The sequence below is a fragment of the Anopheles coustani genome, chromosome 3, assembly GCF_943734705.1.
Source record: "Anopheles coustani chromosome 3, idAnoCousDA_361_x.2, whole genome shotgun sequence".
NCBI classification, from domain to species: Eukaryota; Metazoa; Arthropoda; class Insecta; order Diptera; family Culicidae; genus Anopheles; species Anopheles coustani.
The window spans coordinates 26,476,255-26,497,445 of record NC_071288.1 but is presented as its reverse complement, the minus strand read 5'-3'; the positions used below and the strand labels follow the sequence as shown (position 1 = coordinate 26,497,445).

The 21,191-nt window shown below is 47.2% G+C and overlaps 1 protein-coding gene across 1 annotated transcript in view; it reads right to left on the bottom strand.

The window, feature by feature from the left end:
* Positions 1–21,191, bottom strand: part of LOC131261348 (uncharacterized) — a 105,995-nt gene that overhangs the window by 69,677 nt on the left and 15,127 nt on the right. Inside the window, exon 10 of the mRNA XM_058263358.1 lies at positions 3,556–3,603. Within this exon, the coding sequence (XP_058119341.1) occupies positions 3,556–3,603 (48 nt within the window). The remainder of the gene's footprint in view (positions 1–3,555; positions 3,604–21,191) is intronic.

The window sequence follows — 21,191 nt, the reverse complement described above, 5'->3', positions numbered from 1 at the left end:
AAATTTATTAAATCATCTCCGAACAAGTATTTGCGAAGTAGAAATCAAATTAGCTTTCCCTCCTCTCTTCAGCCTAAGACAAAGGGACCGTCAACTGTTTGAACTTATCCATTGCGAGCCTCGGCATGAGTTTTGCATAGCCTCAAGGTACCATTTGTGATTTTGATTCCAATTAGGATTGTGGCAAAGCGTTCCTAACGCAGCTAGGAAAATTCCATGGAATTAAATTTGATAAAGGTAAGCAGATGTCAGAAAAAGGCGCTCTCCTTACAGGGGCAGACGTTTCGCCCATCAGCACAATAATTATCCACATCGAGGACGATGTGCTTGTGGACCTGTTCAGCGATAGAAAAAAAGAGGGTACTAGCAAATAGTGGATTTATGGTAAATAATTTTTCTGCGTTGTTTAAATTATCATCTACGAGGTAAGGAAGGTAAGTTGTCCAACGAAACATTATTCCACTCGCTCGAAAGATCAACTTCTCCAACGTTGGAGCCAACGATGAAATTAATCGACTCGACAGCACAAAACACAACTCACGGCTGCAAATGGAATTGCTGAAAGGTCCGTCGTCGGAGGGAAAACTGGAAAGAATTATATCCACCACCGTCCCGGACGCAGTGCTCATCCGAGAAGTATCTTCATGTTGCTGTCTGTAATTTACTGTGACTGTTGCAAATGGAAGTGAAAGAAAAAATGCCAACCAAAACCCCGGTCAGACTTTGTTCGTTGGCAAAATGAAGAACAAATGCCGCTTGCGTGTTGGTACTCGGGGGAAAGCTCTACCCGCTTACTACCTCTCGGACGCACTCACCCAGAAGTGTGCCGGCACACGGCTGGATGCAACTGACAACTGGACCGGACCCGGTTCCAGTGGCAATCAAAAGACGAGCCCGCCGTTCACGGTATGAACGATTTGAAAGAAGTACTCCGAAAAAGAAACCCAATATGGCTGGGTTTGGATTGTAGTTTTCGGGCATTCCTTGCAGGGCCAGCGGGTATTTTCGGTGTGTTTCTGTATTTCCCATTTGCCAGTGCGTGGTTGAGTAGTAAGAATTCTTTTTTTTTTCGCCCGAGAAAAGTGGTTGTTTTTCCAACAGCCAACTACTGCCGGAACGGAAGGAAAATCGCCAAAAAGAATCGCTACTACCTTTTCGCTACCAAGAGTGGTCTGTCGCAAACGACACATTTGTGGTCCCCGGTGTGGAGTAGTAGTTTTTGCCGTGCGCGCGCTTTTTCTTCAGTGGAGAGGAAATCCTTTTTTTCTTTTTGGATTTTTCTTTCCCGACTCACACGCTTTCCGTAGCTGACGGTTTTCGAGGCGAGTGGCTCAAAGCATCTGCAAAAGGGAAGCACCACACATTCGCACGTTTGGGAAAAAAGCGGGAAAATAAGAAGAAGAAGAAGAAGAAAAAAACTACCCAACCTGAAGGAAAACCACCGTTTCCGTGCAGGGTCACCGCAGGGCCGGCCATTTCCCACCGCAGCAAGGCCAATTATCGCAACCGGATTTCGGGGTTGTTGTTTCGTGTACGAGTGGCCCCCTTCTCTTTGGCCTTCGTCCATCCTTTCTCTGCCGCCGGTTCCGTGCGGTTTGGACCGTGTCTGAACCCCCTTCTGGGTTCCTCTGTACCGAATGGGATAGAAAAAAAAATAGGGAGTTCCGGACCGTGGTCAACGCCACATCGTTTCAGTTCTTTTCGCCTTCCGAACACCAGGGAGGAATGCCACCTTTTTCGCCCGGCCCAGCCTGCGTGAAGGTTATTTCTCCGGTTCCATTCTCACGGGATCCTCATCGGCCTGGAACGGAGCTGGCACACCTAGCGGCCACCAGAACCAGAAATCGCTTCGGCCCTTTGGCACCGTTTGTTTCGAACAGCCGACTATTGCTCAAAACGATTCCAGCCCGGGTGTGTTGTGTGTATGCTTGCGTTTTGTTGTTTGGCTCCGGGGTTCTGGTCCAGGAGCAGCTTCCAAATAACTTGCAAAAAAGATGAATCCGGCCTCGCCTCCGGGCACTCCAGAAGAAGGCTTCCCAAAAACGAGGTCAAAGGCACTGGCTGGCTTTTCGGGTTTATGGTTTTCGGAGCAAAAGTTTCCCACAGGAAACATTCCCGGGGTTTTCTCGGCTGAGGTTTTCGACCCTCGCTTCCTCCCTTTCTATTTTCTCTCCCCCCTTCTCTCTCTCTCTCTCTCTCTCTGCGGCTCACTTGTGTGAATGTGTGGATGGCATACGAGAATGATTTTTATTTCCACTCCTCGAAAAGTAATGCGAACATTTTTGCTGAACCGGAAGAAATGTGTCCCGTTCACTTGTGGCACTTGTGAGGTGTAGGAAAAGAAAACCCCACCTCCCGCCAGCCCCTAGTTTCCTGCGAACTGTGTTGGGGCCGCTTTTTTCAAATCCACTCTCCGCATGGAAACCGGATGGATGGATTGGTTTCGGTCCGGGGCGCATACGGTAAACTTACGCCCGCCAGAGGCCTAAAGCGGAGGGATTTCATCGATAATCCGGTGGGGTGCTTTGGCCCCGTCGCGGAGGTCAAACGGAAAAGCCTGGGATCACCGGGGATTGTTGAATGCGTCCGCGATGAAGTTTTGCTGGAGCGAAAGTGAACTGCAACATTTTTCATTACTTTTCACTCCCGGGGGTGGGGGGGGGGGGGGCATGTGAGGAGGGACGGTGCGGGATGGAGGTGGTTGAGCTTGTACCTTCCTTTTCTTGCTTTCCATCTTTTCTTCGGGGATTGACTCAATGCGAACAAATCCCCTGCATGTAAGGTACAAAAAAAAAGGCAAAGTAAAACTGCAGGAAAAATCGATCGTCAAGTTACTCGGAAAACGCCCGACGCTATCGGACCGATCGAGGGCATCCTCGTGCCTGCAGTGCACGGGAAAAATGTGCTGGATTAAGGAACCGCCGAGATTCTTTCTCGTGCATGCGGATGAGATGACAAATCACGGTCCACCAGCTGAGACCAGCCCGGCGTTCGTGGCGCAAGGGCCGTAAATGTGACAGGGATCAAGTAAATCTCTCCGGGTCGTACAATCCGGACGGCTTCGGGAGGCGGTGGAAGCGGGGAGGGTGATTTTTCTTGGAGACGGAGAGAGGACGACCCGTCGAGAGTCATCCGAGTTGGGCGCTAGCTTAGATTGGCAGCTTAGGATAGGGAAGTTTTCCATCGGAGGCCACGCGTCGATGGGATTTGCGATTGAAAGCGTCGGATTAGTCGCACACCGAAATAACTCCACCTTCCGGCGGACCACTGGTTTTGAGACAAGTGACAAGCAGTCCCCGGGACGAGCTTCGGACGAACGGAATCGAACCGACTGACACTGGTTTTCGATCGATTGTTTGTCGCTGAATGTATCTTCATTCCAAGGCCACCGACTTTGCTGAGCTCAGGGTGATTGTTGTTCAAAGGTTTTCCCCCCGAAAATCCCGCTCCAGCGAACGACCCGAGGAACGGATGGAAAAAAAACCCTTGTGCGGAAATGAATCCCGGAAAAACGGCCGTGAGTTCGCGTCGCGCCCCAAACGTTCGTCCATTTACCTGACTCGTGCGATTGTTGCGAGTTTCCACGCAGCCGGTGGAGCTTACCTGTGCGGAGAAAAACGGGAAAAAGAGAAGAAACGAAACGGCGTCAGCTATTGTGAAAATATGTATCGAAAATTAAGACTGTTGAAGAATGATTTTTCATTGATTGGATTGAGTTTGTGTGGGCGCATTGGTGGTGTTTCGCATTTTCTTTTTTTTTTTTTGCTGTGTTTCATTTCCATTTTCCACCCTGGGCCAGCGACACCGTTTTCCATTTTCGGCAGCGCTGCTCTGATGGAGATAAAATTTGAATGTTATTATGCCATAGGCGATCACACCGGCCTTCGTCGAATTTTCGTCGGGCCAGGTTTGGAGCCAGGAAGGTGCTGATTGTGTTTTTCCATTTTCACCCTGTTGCCTTGCCGTGGGGCAAAACCGGTCGCGCTAGGAAAGGCTGACCTTTAAAGGGATTGGTTTGTATTTGACTTCAGCCCCCTTCGGCGTGCTGGGTGTTGCAGGATTATCTTTGGAACTCTATAAAAATCGGTTCCAAAATCGAAGTCCCAGATAGGAATTTTCGTAGAAGTGGGCTTGTTTTCATTCCGAAAAAAACGGACTCATCGTATTTTAATGTTATTTATCCAGGGTTAAGATTAAAATCGAAGAGTATTGGAAAAGCGTCAAATTCACAAAAAATTGGAGGTCAGCGAACTAAATCAATTTGTTGTTAGTTTCCAATTTGTCTGCAAACATGATTTTAGGCTTTGCCCGCAAATGTTGCGCGCTCATCGGCGAGAATTCAATTACGGGGAAACATTTCAACTGACCTGAAGAAGAAAAACGGACCAAACACGTGAACAAGCGTGACATCGAGAGAAAGTAATACCCGCACGCCCAATTCTTTCCGTTGCGAGGGAGAAAAAATCGATGGGGGGTGAGGATAATTTTATCGATTAACTAACTCCCGAGGAAAACCGGTGATCGGTGGGGGGAAATCCAACTCCCTTGCGGGAAATTTTGCCTCCGACCGGTTATCCAAAGCGAAGGAATGGGCGATTGATTTGTCCTTCGGTGTAGTTCAAACCCGTGTCCATCGTTCGGGTGCGGTTTGGTGGAAAAAAAAAACCGTGGTCGGTGTTTTTGTTTCATATTTTTCCGGTGTTTGCTACACCACTTTCCACCCCTCACCGGGCGAGCGGGGAAACATAATCAATACGAACGGCAAACGATGATGCCGACGATGTTGATGATCACGCCAATCGAGTGAAACGGCAGGGAAAGGGTGAGCCATGTGTTCCTTCCGAGCTTTGCTCCCTCGAGAGACACAGACCAACATGCGAGTCGATAGCCGGTCCGGACACGGCTTTTCCCGACCACAACTGCCTCCCGATGGCATTGGGGGAAATAGACATATCTACTCAAAGCCCCCACGGCGAAGGGATGAGACAGGGCGGAGGGCAGGAGTGGAACAACAACATAGAAAACCTAACCAACATGTGGAAAAATCGCCCACACTAGTCACGCACGATGAAGCTGAAATGTGAGAGCTTCCCAATTTTCCCGTCCCGTGTTGTTGTTCGACCGTGGAGGTTGTTTTTCTTTTCCCCACGTTTATCTGCGGCCGCGCCGAGTCCGGCTTTCCCCCGAAAGAAAAGGGAAAAACACAACCAGCCCACCCTTAGGACGAAGACTTTCTATCGCCGGAAAACTTCCACCGAGAGTGACGACAAAGTTTGAAAATTGAAATTCATAACCTCGTCACCGGGTTCGGATCGCTGAAAGGGTTTTTTTTTGTTTTTCCACTTCGCCCCTTTCCACTTGTCGCTCTCTCCCTCTGCCTTTGTTTCTAGTGCATCTTCACCGTGTTTTTTTCGGGCTACCTGTACACCGGACAGGCTAGCCTGTCCTTGTACGTCCATGTACGATACAGTTTCCATCAACCGGCTTGATATGGCGGCCAATTTCCGAATCAATATTTAATCAGGTTTTCACTCAACCCCCCCACAACTCCCCCAATCGATAGATCCATACGTAGAAGAGATTGGAAAATGGAAAACTGTCACCGAAACTAACACTGTTTGCACGGGTAGCGCTCATTTTCACGGGGCGGAGGGGTTCTCGTTTGCCGACGGGAATTGGAAACATGATCAATTACATTCGCGCGAAGGGAGGGAAAAAATACCAAAACCCACGGGCCTGCCCCTGGAAAAGGGTAGAATGTTGCACGACCGGTCCCGACCGGGCGGTTGGAGTTGGGCGGGGAAAAGCACACGCGGCTAATGTGTATCATTATCGAACCGTTCGGAAAGGGATTTTTCTTGCCTTGCATCAAAGTAACCGTAGCGGGCGGAAACGGACACCCGGGCAACACAAACCACCCAGCCATACACACATGCTCTGATTTCCGGCGATTTCGGGCGAATCGTTTTCCCGGCCAGCGTAGACATGATGTAGAACATACAATAATCACATTACTTCATCAAACATGAAACACCGGGCAAAAGCGCGACTACCAACGGTATAGAGGACCGTTCCCTCTATTAAACACACCCTGCCCGGTAGTTTGGAAATGGGTATGGGAATTTAATTTCCCGACCTGGGCCCGTGTGGATGACGTGTCGGAGGGTTTTGTGCGCCGTAATTACTATCGCACGGGATTTGTTCGCAACACGGAGCATTGATTACAAAATTGTAATGTAATTGAATGCCTTACAAACGGGGTAACACGTGTAAATTGTAGTTTTGGAAGGAACCCGCGGAGGGTTGTTCAATCGGAATTCCCAGGGGAAAGCATGGTTGGTAACATTTAAATTATAAAGTATTCTCCGGGTAAAAACTGAATGGAACCATATTGAAACAATAATACTGTTATTAAACTACAATATTAATTATTGCATTATGTGTGATCGGATTATGTTTTTGGTGATGAATAAATATGGCTTATTATTTCTGAAGACAGAAGCCTGTTTTTCCAACCTTGCCAGCCCCGTCTTTCCTGGTGCTTTGATAAATCAATTCCTACCGTACGATGACGCTGCGAATTCCAATCATGTGTACGTTAATATATTTATTTATCAACTATCCACGCGCAACTTTTTTTTCAAACCCAATCGGTCGGTACGATATGACGAAAACGAATGGGAAACCACACGGAAAGGCGCCCGAGGAAACTGCTTTTGCTGTCCTGGGTTGCGCCGTACTTTTTGTGCCACTTTTCCACGGAACTGGAAAGTCATTCTCGTTTCCCGGTTCGTGTGGGTTGGGATGAAAGTTATTAAATCACTACCTCTCCGAAGGGGGGCAGAAAAAAAACAGGGAAAACGATGAGATAGTCCCATCACAAAGGGACATTGTTTTGCCGTGTATTGTTTTGTTTTTCGTCTCACAAAATTCGGCGGATGTTTTTGCTGATTTATTTATGTGAACATTGTGATTTTTCCTCGCAATTTACGTCCCTCCTATTCGTCTAGCATACACGAACGAAAAAGTGAGGTTATCAAGGGACGCGAGCGAAGCAAATTACCGAACACAATCACACGCGCACAGGCAAGATTCCAATGGAGGGCAGTGACTAGTTGATTCTCCTGCTGAAAAACACATGGCGACAGCCAAACACGAAGCGTCGATGCTTTCAAAAGTGGCCTTGGCCAGAGGTTGTCAAATATTCTCTCAATTGAATTGAAATATTGTATATCAATGTTTTGCCATTTCTTATTTTGGTTAGCCTTTGAAATTGACTGAGAATATGATATAGAAACAAAAGTAATGGGACTGAAAATCCTCCCAAAAGTGGAATATTCTTATTAATTTGAGTTTTGTTTCCATTCAAAAATGTTATTCTTTACTGATAGCTTGAAGTATGATAACAGATTTTTTTTTTCTTCGAACAATTTGGAATAAACTTTAAAACTAATGCCAAAGGCATTCCGTTTGCCAACCCCTGGACCGGGTTTTAGAAGTTCGTATGCTGAACTTTTATTCAATCCCCCCGCAGCTCCAACTTTAACTGTGAAGGAAAAATCGCGAAAACCCCCGATCAAAAATTGATTTATGATCTCATCTTTGATCACTACGGCCGGACGGACGGTGGCCATCTAGGAAACAGAACTAGACAAACAGAGGGGATGCCTGTGGGTTTGTTTTCCTCCATCGAATTTCCTAGTGTTTTCCCGGTAGCAAAAACTTCTTCAACTGGTGTTGTTTTGATTTTATTGATTTAGGAGCTTTTAGCTTCACATACTTCGGACCATTCTCCGGCGGACACTCGGAAGCATAACATACAAGCAACGTTGGAAAAATTGGAAATTGGCCCGATGGATGGAACCTTCACGGCGACAGTAAAAAACCTTTCCATCCGCTGACAACTTGTCTATCGAACGAAATAAGCGGATGGTGGACGTGGAAGAAAAAAGTCTACCAATATTCTTAAGGTTCTTGAAAATAAAACAGAAACGCTCGGTAGATAACGATGCGCGACGTGTTACTATTTGTTTGTTACCCTACCGATCCGATAACCCCTCCCGTTTATAGTGCGGTGTACAATTTCTTTTATGTGTGCCATTGTGTCAGTAACGATCGGGAGGGTAAAAAGGAGGTAAAGTCGCGAAAAGCATCCACCACCACCACCACCACCGAAGGACATTCCCGGGCACAGAAATAGTGCTATCGGTGCGGTATTATTTATTGAGCCCGTCAAGTCGTTTGTTTTATGCCGTCGGAGGCGGGCGCTGGCGTGCGCACAGTTGGCAATCGTAAATTGTTGCTGGCAGCCCTCGGGGTGGCCGCGCGCAAAGATGCAGGAAACCCCCCCCAGAAGGCGGAGAAACTATTTGAATGTTACGGCAATTCTTAGCCAGCGATGCTCGTCTGGCTGAAGCTGATCGATAAAATGGACGTGGACGTGCACAAATGGAACAGTTCCACGGAATCAGAGCGGAAGTGGGGGAGATCATAAAAAATAACCATGTTGTTCAATGAAAACTATCCTGGGAGAGGGTAGGAAAATTTGTCGGCGAGAAACATGCGTGTTTTGTTTGCTCAAACCGCTTTTATGAATTGATCATCCGCGGACAAACACAGCTAATGGAATGGCGTTATAGAAAGAATGCAAACATATTGGACTGGATATCGAGTGATTGTTTAAATTAAAATGAAGTAAACACTTTATTAATTCATTAGCGGGAAAATAAAACATCAAACAATAGCGCGGGATGACAAGTAAATAAATTGATGTAATTCATCAATTATTGATTCCCTTTTATGTTTGATGAAAATTCTAAAAAACACTGCTGAACAAACTAAATTGTACACTACCTTCAATTGTACGATCGAACACACCGTGTATGTGTACTCATCAAACATGAAAAGCGTTGTTGATTCGGGCACGATAAGTGCGTGGCGCGCATTTTATCTTCGCAGGCGGTTTGTTGTCCCAGCCCTTCATTGTGAATGTTTCTTTTTTTTGCAAAACAAAACCCGCACGCAAACGATGGCGATGCAACACGCAACCACGTTGGCCACGTGTATGCCTCGGTAATCGATCGGAAAAGAAAAGTGAAAAAAATCGTTTCGCAAAAAGAAATACACGCGCGGCAGGACGTGCCCGAAGCTGGAGGGCATTTTCGCAGAAAAAACTCAACTTCACGTGACATGTACGTGACAGTTTGGGGTGGAACAACAGATGGGCGCAGGGAGAATACACACCGAGTGGACAGGAGGACGACAAACGGTGGCGTTGGCGAGCGGAAGGTAGCGAAAGTATTCGTCCACAAAATCGTAAACAACCGATGACACGTTCTCGGTCGCGGTTTCTTTTATCGTTCGGCCGTCGTTTTCCACTTTCTCCATTTTGTGTTTTCTCCACCGCTCGTGACTTCCGTTCTCGGTGGTAACAGGAAATGGAATCTCGCTACCCGCTTTCGAAGCCTCGAAGGGGGCAATTGTCTCGTCGCACAATGTGTTCAATGCAAACATCTCTCCGCCCGTCCGGATAACCGATAACGATAACCGAGTGGAAGCGAGTGAGTTCGATCGTAAAGGCAGAACCGAAACATCGATGCCCTAAATCGGGGAGGAGGGCGAGCAAACAGAAACTCTTTCGGCAACTCGGAGCTCATTTGAGTTTTCCCCAACCCATCCCCCAAACCGGAAACCGAACCACCCATTCTGTCAAATCCACTCAAAGGGTGGGCGGGTTTTTTGGGGAAATTTCACTTTGCTTCTGCATCGGCTCGATTTGAGCGATCGAGCTGACAGCTGGATTGTCCCGGCGGAGGGCTTGAGGGGACGGAGAGAAGTTGACGTTGACGGCGGAAGCGGATGGTTGGATGCTTCCATCAGTTCCGATACAAAGTTCCAAAGGCGAGACGCCCGGTTCGATATTAGCGGGAAAGTAATATCCTTTATCCTTTATCCACACGAAACCTTCCTCCCTCAAAACCGAGTGCCAAGTTTTTCCGAGCACCTTACTTTCCACGACCAAGAGGAGGATCAGAAAAGCTGTTTCGCGACGTTGGTCGCAAGGGAAAGCGAAAGGAAAATGGACGCAAAACGAAGGTGCACAATGCGCGCTGGAGGAGGAAGGATGGTAAAATTTTAATCTCCTTTCTAATTCATTGAACAATTTCCAATTTCACGGGTATTATAAAACTTCCCGCCATCTTCCGGCCACTTGTCCCCGTTTGTAGTCTTCGGATCCGGGCCAAAGGCACCGGTAGACAATACACACATTTGGCCCAAAAAGGAAGACGCAGGAGAAGACGACGAAGAAGAAAAAAAGGCTGCCTCCCCGAAAGCAAACCAAGCAACGAGCCGTTAAATCTATCGGGTTTCATCGCCCGTTTTCCACCGGCTGTGTTGTCGTGTGCTCCGTTGTTGTTGGCTAAAAATATGACCCAACCCGAAATGGGGTACGAACCCATCGACGGAAACCGATACTCGGCACGTTTGGAAAAAGGCTCCCTCCGTGCCCACCTTCCCGCCAACTTCCCGGGAGTCCGGTTTGCCGAATGGCTTCGGTGGATTATGAGTATGCCGCTTCCCCCCGTCCCGCCAGCGTCCGGAGGGTTTTAAGCCTGGGCGGCTAAACGCAAAATGTTTGAAAAGTCTCGTAAATTGAGGACGCAATTTTCGCACACTAACCATAATGGCTCGTCGGTGGTTAGGTGCGTCGGTTGTGTGCGGATGAGGGTGTACCGATTTTCATATTGGGGAGCATTTATTTTAGCCCGAAACCGGCTTCCGAGGGACCGGGTGGGGCGGAAGATGTGTTGTTGCACGCCGAGAGGAAGCCATCGATTGTGGGGTTAAGCGACAGCAAAGCGGCAGACTTGAATCCATGAAGGTGATGAAGGTTTCCCTCCGGTGGCTTTTCGTTCGCCAGCGTAAACATCTTCAAGATGGCCTCGTTTTGCAATGGCATCGCAACGAAGCCACCGAATGACCATGATTTGTGGCAAACGACTCGTTACAGACAGGAGCTCTGTGGGGAGATGGCACTGAACGTATATAAAGGAGCCCGTATTGGGTCATTTGTTATTTTATGTTCAAGGTTTTGTGCTGCCATTGGGCTTGCTTTCTACGATGCAAAATGATTGGTGAATCCCCAGCTATTCGGTATTATTTATTTTAAACTTTTATCTCCCTAAACGATGTACGTTTAGAAAGGAAGTTCAAAACAAACAGAATCAGTCAACACTATAAATATTGACATTCAATCGCAAACACTTCAGTCCGCTTGCAAACGATCGGAAAATAGCCCTAAAACCCTATCGGGGTCACATTGTTTAATTGTTTCCAATCAATCGCCTCGGGAGCTGGGGGAAATCCCTCACCCATCGAAAGATTTATTATTTCATCCTCGCTCCATCGATGGCTGAATCTAAATCTATCTCCGGCAACCCGTCATCCGGGCGGGTTGTGATCCGATTAGGCAAAGCCTCCGCACGCCGGAACGAGCGATCTACCCATCACACACCATTAGCCTATTGACTACCGAAATGCGGTGAAAGATAAATGGTTTTTCTCCCCAATCACGGGTCCCGCGGCGGGAAATTAACGGAAAAAATAGATCCTCGATTGAGAGGAGAAAAAAAACAAATAACACTCACACACGCACACAAACCTCCGCGCGTACCAGATTTATGTATGTGCAAAGTAGGGCGAATGATAGTGGCCGGAAAAGCGGGGCAGCATTCGATACTGACATGATCCAATCACCAAGCGTTCGTTACCGTAGCAGGATACAATTAATACATTCGTTCCGATTTTCTCGCCGATACGTTCGTCATCCGTCGGGGCGGCTTGAGGGACGACTGGCAATGTGATTTCCCAACGGAGAAACAACTCTTCCACGGTGGTACTTCGATGTAGCCCGCAGCGTGGCATTAACGAAGGACTCGAAGCCAATTCGGGATGTCTTCGGGATGGGCGAAATCGTGGCTATTGGTCAATCAAGGCTAACGATTGCTAATGACAGAGAACCTTTCGAATCCTTCGTCAACACTTACTGCGCGATTGGAGTTTGGGCGGGTCAACCTTTTTCAAAGACGGTTACTTTGCTATTCATCCTACCAGCATTATCTTTCTCTAATGCGTATTCCTAAAGAGATTGCTTTACTAAAACCCAAGCTCGGAAGAAACAGAGGTTGCAGAAAATATTGCAAACCGTGGAAATATTGTGGACAGTTAGTTTGAAGTTTGTTTACCTTTCCTGAGCAGCCTGAAAAGTGTGTGTGAAACAGAAATTTTAGTGAATTTCACTAACTAAACAAGCATTGAAGCGTTCGGTATATGTTCCGGAGCAAGGTTGCAAGTGAGGAAGACTATCACACTTGATTTCGACCATATCATGGCGACCAATAGAATCCATATCCCATGACTTTGCGCCTAGGAGTAGTAGTAGTGAGGTCAGGGGCCAAATGTGGAACACTGTTGTCCCGAATTTTGGATAACCTATTTCGTTTAAGAGATTGTTGTAAAGATCTATCACATAATATGTTGCGAGTATGTTTGTAAACACTTTTCGAAGTAACTGTCAAAACAATAGCGCAGAAAATGGCTTTGCAACGACCTCTCTTTTTACCGACTAAAACCAAAGCCATCGCCGGTGCAAATGGTCATTTCTAATGGAGATGGTAACAAAAACACTTAGTTTGGTAATTTTATTCATATTGAACTTATTCATTTACATTAACTTCAAAAATGATCTGATAATAAGCAAAACATTCCTAGCCGTTGAAGTATTTAAACGTTTCCAAGAGTGTTAACAATTCTAAAAGGGATGTGCAGAAGATAGTCAACACGGATATCCACAATCGTGCCATCAACAATAACCAGAGAAACGAAACGATTACCACAAATTACAACACATCATTACTGGGCGACCGTTTGTTGAAACGAGAGTCGGTTGAAAACTGAAGAAATGATGGGATTAGCAAAGCATCCCGGAACGCTCCCGGAACACTTTCGACTAGCATCTTCCCAGTGGATGGATCTCGTAGGCTTTAGACGAAACTACTACCATGGAGCCAACGCCAACGTATCCCCGGTTCATGCGTTTGCGTCTCAGATTGTTCGTTATAATGCGGCCCCATTATTCAAACAAGCGAAGTGACAAGCCCTCCGAACCTCGGTCGGTTGTTGTTTTTGGTCGCCGATGGCTACGCACATTCTGCGAACTGTTTACCAATATACAAGCACACACACTCACCACTAAGAACCCTCCCGAATTCCTCACACTAGGCTATAAAGGGATACACTCGCTTCGGATGGCGAGGGAGAAAGTGGGTGCCATTCAATCTTGTTATCTTTCGACCTCGATGACGACGGCAGAGGGTGGGAGGGAAGGGTGGGGGCACGTGTACGCCAGCGTAATGCGGGCAGCGATGATGATAATGTGCTTTTTTCTTCGTTCCGCCGTTCGGCCGATCGGTAGTGATATCTGTTTTTCCATACTCGACCGAAAAAGGGCCGCAGCGTGCGGGAAACAAACAAATCGAACGTATCAAACACTCACATCACGCGCATTGATGGTGATGATGATGGATGATGTTTCCAGCGCCTCCCGCCACCTCGCGTGGCATGTTTTCCAAACCTCCTACGAACGGGACATAGGGATTTCCCCCTTCCACAAGGGTGGGGAGGGTGGCAGGTGAGCGAGCGAGTGAGTGACGTAAACATGCTGGCATCACGTCGTCGTTGGACATGATCTTCCAATTCGCAAAAGGCTACTAATGATGGAGGACGACATTCACGTCCCCCCCCTGATCGCTCCCGTTTCTCCGCTCGGAGCATCCAAGAAGCTGCGAGATCGGCCAGATGAAAGGATGCTAGAACATGCTGATTTCCTTGCGAGCCCTACTGTGCCGGTATCATTAGTGATTTGCAAGGAATCTGTTAAGCATCTTGGCGAGTTTGAGTTTAATCGGAATCCATGTCATGCAAAACACATGAATGACAGAAGCACAGGATGGCTTCTGATTTAAATATTTTATGCACATTTAAATGACGTTCATCGTCGTTTCCATCTTTTTTTTAATTCTTAGCGAGGAGCTTTTAAACAGCAGATAATATGATTCCATACATTTTGATCAACAATATGATGCGAAAGTTGTTTTTTATTGGTTCTCTTATGAACAATTATGTTGAAGCACTAAATAAATACTGGCGCTTAAAACATATGAGATTTGTGATAGCCGCTCTACCAACAATGCCTTTAAAGTCTCAGTTTCCAGGAAATAAATAATACAAGCTGTTGCATTTTTTTCTCAGTTGTAGTAAAAATATTACATAACGTATATCACAAAGTAGTTTTGCATGAGAACAAATGGAGAGAGCATTACAAATTGAAGAGAAGTGAACAAATTATATCATTACTAAAAGTCTAAAACAAATTAAAATCTGCAAACTTAGTAATAATTGGAAAGAAAACCTTCTAGGACCGTTTTATTTGTTTCACAAAGCTGCAAGGTGGATAGAGCGTCAAAACACAGCTTTTCCATTTACCATTACGAATGGAAAACCGTTACAAGAAGTCAAAGAAAAAACGACCCATTGTCGCGGAATGATGTTACGCAGTGAAATTGAATCACAAAATCATCGTCCATCGAATTCGAAACCAAATCAAAGCTTGCACGTGAAAAACAAGGTCTGCTGGGAAACGGAAGAAAAACAGGAACAGTGTAATAGGAAGGAAAAGAGAGCACCGAAGAAAGAAATAAACTACAGGACGAAATGGGAGCCCGCAGTAAACTAAGCACTAACGAGTTTCCGAACCCAAATTCACGGCAAATCATTGGTCGCTGTTGCTGCCGTTGTTGTCTATTTTCCAATTTCCCCGTTTGTTTTTTCCTTTACGCCAGCATTACGCCTGCCGTTGCTACCCTCCACACTTCCTTCCGGGTTTTGGTGGAGAAATGTTTCCAATTTTCTTCCACCGCTCGAAACACTGTTTCCAGCGGAGCAATTTTCACCGGCATCGCAATTGTGTGTACCTAATTCAATTGAATGGGAAGTTATTTTTTCAATTCGCTCCTTTCACTGTCTGTGTGGCGGTTTTTTTGTCTTCCCTCTCTTCGTCTTCTTTGCCACTTTACTTCTCGTTTGGAAAGCTTTTCATCCGAAACAAATGGCAAATGCGACACGGTGGACGGGAGCGAGGGAAGGAAGGAAAAATTCCGATCTCATCCTCGCGGCCGATCTCCTTTCTATGGAACCTATTTTCACGCTTCGTTGACACGTGCGTTTGTCACGCCAACAACGGAACCGTACGGGGGAAAAACAGGCGCATGGCTAAACAACGCAGGGTGGAAATCATCGCTCGGCGGGCTTAGGTCGCGAATGTTCCTATCTTTCGGGCTGCCCCGCGAAACGAGTCGAGGAAAATTGAAAATAAAAGAAAATGGAAAGCATTAAGCAGCGAATGAATGCGTGCGTGGCACGGGGCCAGGGGAAAATGGGCGATGAAAATGAAAATCGTTGAGAAATCATTTTTCACGCCAGACTAAATGTGTGATCCAAGCAACAGTTTGCGTTATGGTGTTTCGCTTTTTCCGACCCATACCATTATAATCGGGGTGGCTGGGAGAATATGGAAAGCTCCAATGCCAATGTGAGCTCCCAAAGCATACCTCGTTCTATATGCGAAGTGAACGAAACATCTTTATTTTGTTTAAATTAATCCTTTTACTACGATCACCGCTAGAGATTTTGAGGTGGAAACAAATACCCAAATTCTATTGATACAATACTGCGCCATAATGAGGCCAGCTAGAGCCAATTTTCCCATTTCCACCAGCGAACGATTGCGAAAAGACACGTACCTGGTTCGTGGTCGTACGGACGCTGTCCGTCCGTTGGCTTTTCATTGGCCAGCGATATGGTGCCGCTCGGGTGGGGGAGGTGGTGGAGAAGGAAGAGATGGAGGAGGACGAGAGGGTGGAGGATTGGGAAAACCGGAATAGATGGATGGCTGAAGGTGACACCGTGCGGTCCGCTACACTGTCCTGTTCTTGGCGGCTGCTTATTTCCTCGTTAACGCGTCTCACTGGCCGGCGCTAGGTTTTTCCTGAGCAACGCTAGGTGAGCTTCTGGCGGCACACTTTTGTTTGTTTTCAGTTTTCTTTTGCTGCGTTACTTTCCGCTTCGTTTTGTTCACTTCTCCAACACCAACACCAACGCACGCACGGTTGACCCTCGCGCCGAGTAATTATGGAGTCATTTGCAGCGGCGAGGAAAAACGCTGTTTACGACAGTACGCACAGTGGAAAAGGTAGAAGAAACACCGGGCACGTGGCACGCGCTAATGGGGAAATTATTGTGACTCACACTTCCACTTCAAAGCTCGCTAGAAAATAGGACGGATAGGATCAGTGTTTGAGCTAACTTTAAAAATCATGCAAGTGAATAGAATTTATTAAAGAATGCAAGGCTTGCTTTGTCCCTAACAGACGTCTCCAGTGTGTCAGCGTGTCGATCAAATGACGGACCGGAAAAGGAGACAACATCCCATTGCTGACAGCTGCCATCAGCTACCGTGACAATTGTGCAAGTAGGCTGTGAGTGAGTAGCTAGTTGTTGGGCAAACAAAGTATCCCCTGTTTACCGAACATCTCCGTCTGCACGCACGCCCCAAACTTTCACCCGGCGGCATGAGTTTTCCTACGTCGGTCCGCTACCTCAAGTCCTCTGTCTTGCTTTTTATTTACTCTCACTTTGTGAATGAGGCAGGATGCTGATGCAACATAGCCGAGTGTGTCACCCTATTTGGCAGCTAACTTTTGGTCGTATCTTGCGCGCGGACGAGCACGCTGTCGGGAACTTTTCCGAGCCACGCCAACGCTGGTACGCTCTTCCGCGAAAGGATTACGTGCACTTGCCTGCACATAATGCTGTCCCCTTGTCTCAACCCTGTGGCGCTGCTGCGTGAGTATTTGTTTTCCTTTCCTGTGCTGTGCCTTCGGCTTAAGGCGAAAGAGTGAACTGCCCATGAAGCTGTGCGGGTCGTTGCGGGAAACGGGCAGTACAGATTGTTTACACTCAAGCTCGAGTTCGTCGCTGTGTCAATGAAGGCAAACTGGACGAAAAGAATGGAAAACAACCGAAACCCTCTTGTTCCAGCTGTTTGCCAGGCGCGCAAGATGGACGCACACTTTTCCCCCGAGCGAAGTTCACTTCACCGGAACGTTTCAAAGCGTACAACTTCTGTTTGCCAACAGACACATTTTTCTTATCATGTCATTTGGTCGGTAATATGCTTTCCTCGAATGCCCTTAATGGGGTTTTTCTTCACTCGCACACACACACACACACGCAGCAATATAAAAGGAAAATAAATCTCACATGGTGATACTGTAACGCACGGGGGTTTTCACTGGGTAGGATATTTCCCGACAGACAGGCCCGTTTTTTTGGAAGGAAAGGAAAAAAGGCTCCCGTTCGCTTGCTTGCGTATCGGCGGACGTCTCAGAGATAACTGAACCGGTCGTGTTTGGCTCGTATGCTGAAGACACCGCTGAACTGCGCTGCGTCCCTTACGCCACTCCCTTGCACTCCCTCCCCCAAACACTCCCCGTTCGGTGGAAGTGGCTCGGAAAACTCGGCGCGGGTTCGCGTCGCTTACGAGTGTGTTGTACTTTTTCCTTTTTTTCCATTTGCTCCCCATTTGTATTGAGTGTTCAAATAAACTCACGAGGTTGCGTGAGAGCAAGGGCACGGTGCGGGTGTTGAGGGACGCGTACAACAATGTGTGCGTGTGCGTGGCGCTTTCGTCATTCGGGTCTTCTCCAGCACCGGGTATCGGTTGCCTTTTTTTTTCGTTGGTTGCCTGGAAAGTCCAACAAGTTGAGCCCGAAAGCTGATCGGACAGTGCAGAGAAAGCGGCATCCATTTCTCTTCCGCCGGAAACGTTCCCGGGCAGACGAACGAGGCGGCAAGACTTTCAGTAAGCTTTTCCCCTCCTGGAACGGTCGGGAAGCGTGAGCGTGAGAAGAGTTCAACGTTCCCGATGTTACCGCTTCGGAAAATGCTCAGACGTGGTGGGTGGTGGTGCAGGGAAACCCTCGCACTCGAGGGAAAACAAACGGGAGTAAAGTAAAGCGTACAACGGACTCATGCGAACAAACTGACAGCTGGCGAGAGAGGATAACACGGCGTTATTTTGAGAGAGAACTTCGGCTTCAACGTGGAGAAACCCTCGGTTGGAAGTGAATTTTTCCAGTGATAATCATTTTCCCTACCATCATCTCGCTGGAAGTGTTGCTCACCGGTCGCCACCCGTTCACAGGTGGTAGATTTTCGGGGCGAGCTGTTGCTGGTCGTTGCCTTTTTTCTCCTGGTTTTTACTCCTAATTTGTTTCGTTTTGTTCGTGTCGAGTTTTCGTCGCGCTGCTCCAGGGCAACTCCACCCGGTGGCTCTTGGAAGGAAAACGGGTCACAATGGGGGATTGCTTTTGTTTTTCCTCGAGCCTAACCTGATTTCGCTAGAAGAAAACACTCCAATATGTTGCTCTCACGCTGAAAACCGACGTTGGGAGCTTGCAATTGATACTAAAGTTGCAGAATTATTCATCATGCGCAAACAGTGAATCTTTAAATTTTGTGTGTCAAAGGTTTTGTTTGAAAATGAATGCATCTTTTGCTGCCTATGATTTGTTATGGTATGTTTTTATCAGATGAAGACTAACAGATTGGAGAGGTAACTAAAATTTAGAGAAAGAAAAACGCTCGAAAAGAACAGAGGATCTAAACAAAAACAAAACTCTTGTTTTTAAGTCTTAGTTACACAATCCTTTCAAATTAATAAAACCGTTACACTTTTTACACGTTCCTCCAGAAGTGATTTAGAAAATATAGCAAGATAGATCGAACTAAATTTGTATCATACTCAAATAACTTTTTCTTAACATTCAACAGTTATTATTGGTAATTAAATTGCCTAAATTATGATCCCGGAAACGAATGTTGTAAATTAAACAAAACGCTTATTAAGTAATCAGCTGACGCTCGAATGAATCAATTGTTGTATTTCCTTGGAGCAAATTCGGAGGAAAATTTATCAATCCTTCCAGCAGGGCAACTAGTTTCGATTGAACACTTCGGCAGGATGTCGCACTCTTCCCGCTTTTGTCGAACTTTTGCGCGACTTTCTCTTCCCCCCAGCCGCTTCCCCGCCCTCGATCTACCGCTCGCCGATCAATATTCCGCTTCGACTGCTCGTTTCTCATTCATGACCAACTGATGATCCCACTTTAACTTTGCTGGCGCCTGCAAATGGCAGTGGCATTAATTTCGGGCGCACACGGGCTTTGCTTCGAGCGCCATAAAAACTTCCCACCGAGCAGGGTGCATCCTCTCGCTGGGGTTGTCGCTTCGTTCGCCGTTCGAGCTTGGCGAAAACCCCGGCCTCGGTGGTCCTGGGAGGTAATGGATAACGAAAAATTGATGGAGCTTCGTGTGCCGTCGCGTGGGCGGAAGGAAAGGGGCACGGAACGGACGCCCGAACAGGGGACATAGTCTAGTGTCCTAGTGGATCACGGTGACAGCGACTTACGATTTACGATGTTTTTCGTTCGGATCGTTCGCTCGCAGCAAAACGTCTCCAGCTCCGGCTCCGGACGAAAAACGAAATCATGGCTTTTCCACACAACCGCTCCACCGGATGGTTGAAGGCACGGAAAATTGGAAACTAAGGACGATCGATTACTCAACCGGGTGTGCGTGCGGAAGCGTTGGGCTTGGGAAAAGTGTGTTGGTTGATGGCTCCAGCAACGAAAAAGAGTCCGAATGGGTTTGTGAAGTGTATTAAAAGTGCGTTTGATTGCGAGCCGAAAATGTGCCCCGGATGAACGAGGCACGGGGGGAGAGGAAGAAACATTTCGTCAAAATCACCTCGCATCAACGGTAATGATTTTTATGTTTACCTTTTATTCATGCCAGCGTGTGCCAGGTGGGTTTGGTTGGACGGATTCGCTTTCTTTAAATTGGATCCGCGCCCGAACGACCGATTTGTCGAGTACACTTAGGCCCGGGGACTGGAAAGGGGCATAAACAGCTGGCGCTAGCTGATGGTTGTACGATTCATTTTCACGATTGACTGATGGTCTCGTTTCGAGGTATGAATTTTCCGAGAGAAAAAAAACACAGATAAAGCAAACCTACCACATTTCCGTGCCCCGAGCTGGTCGGTTGGGATGGAAAATAAATGTGATGAATCGTTTGGGGAACTGCCAGCGACAGCGAGGCTGAAGGCGGAGGGCATCGGTAAGGAGATCATCTTTCCCAAGGCCCATCATCTTCAATGTCTTCTCCGACCCGACAATCGCTCTCGACGTGCCCCGCGGGTCCGTGAGAAGGGGAGGGAGGACAATAATGCAACCGTACAGCATAAATGAGTGATGTTCAATTAGGTTCCATTCGTATCGGAAATGCTACCCGCTACGTGTTGGGGCAGGGGGAGGGGAGTCTGTCCGGGTGGCAGACGGTAAGTGATCCGCACACGGAGCTATTTGTCTTCATCACTGCGTAATACGAAACCCGATTGTGTATGCGATGTAAGTGGCACACACACACACACACACACACACACGTACCCCTTTTCACGTGAGCCACCAGGCGCCTCCATTCGTTCGAGCGACGATGTAGAATCGCATTCTTTGAACGCACTCCCGTCTATCCTATTTTTCTCTTCGCTGTAAGTGTGCGTTCGGGACAAAGCGGAACGACGCAATGAAGTAACCGCCCCGACAAGCTTCAGTGCAATCTCAAACTCCCGCTTGTCCCAACTGAACACCATGTTGTTTGAGGCACGTACGTAAAAGTCAACGTCCTGTCATGTGGAAATATTTGCTCCATATTTTCCTTCCCGGCGAGGTCATACACACGTACAGACGCGCCGTCCGCTTGCTTTCGATTCAGGGTAGGTTGCATAGCGTTTGTGGAGTGGGAGACGGTCAGGTCTTACTGCCATCAAATCGTGACCGAAGTCAAAAATGCAAAAGGTGAAAAGCTTTACCTCAGTTCAAGGAGATTCTTCCTTTTGGTGGGATGCATTCCGAAAAATACAATCAGTTGAAGATGATCTGATTGTTGCCTCACTGAACGATACAACAATTCAACATGTGAGGACAACTTCCATCTTCTGTATTACTACAATA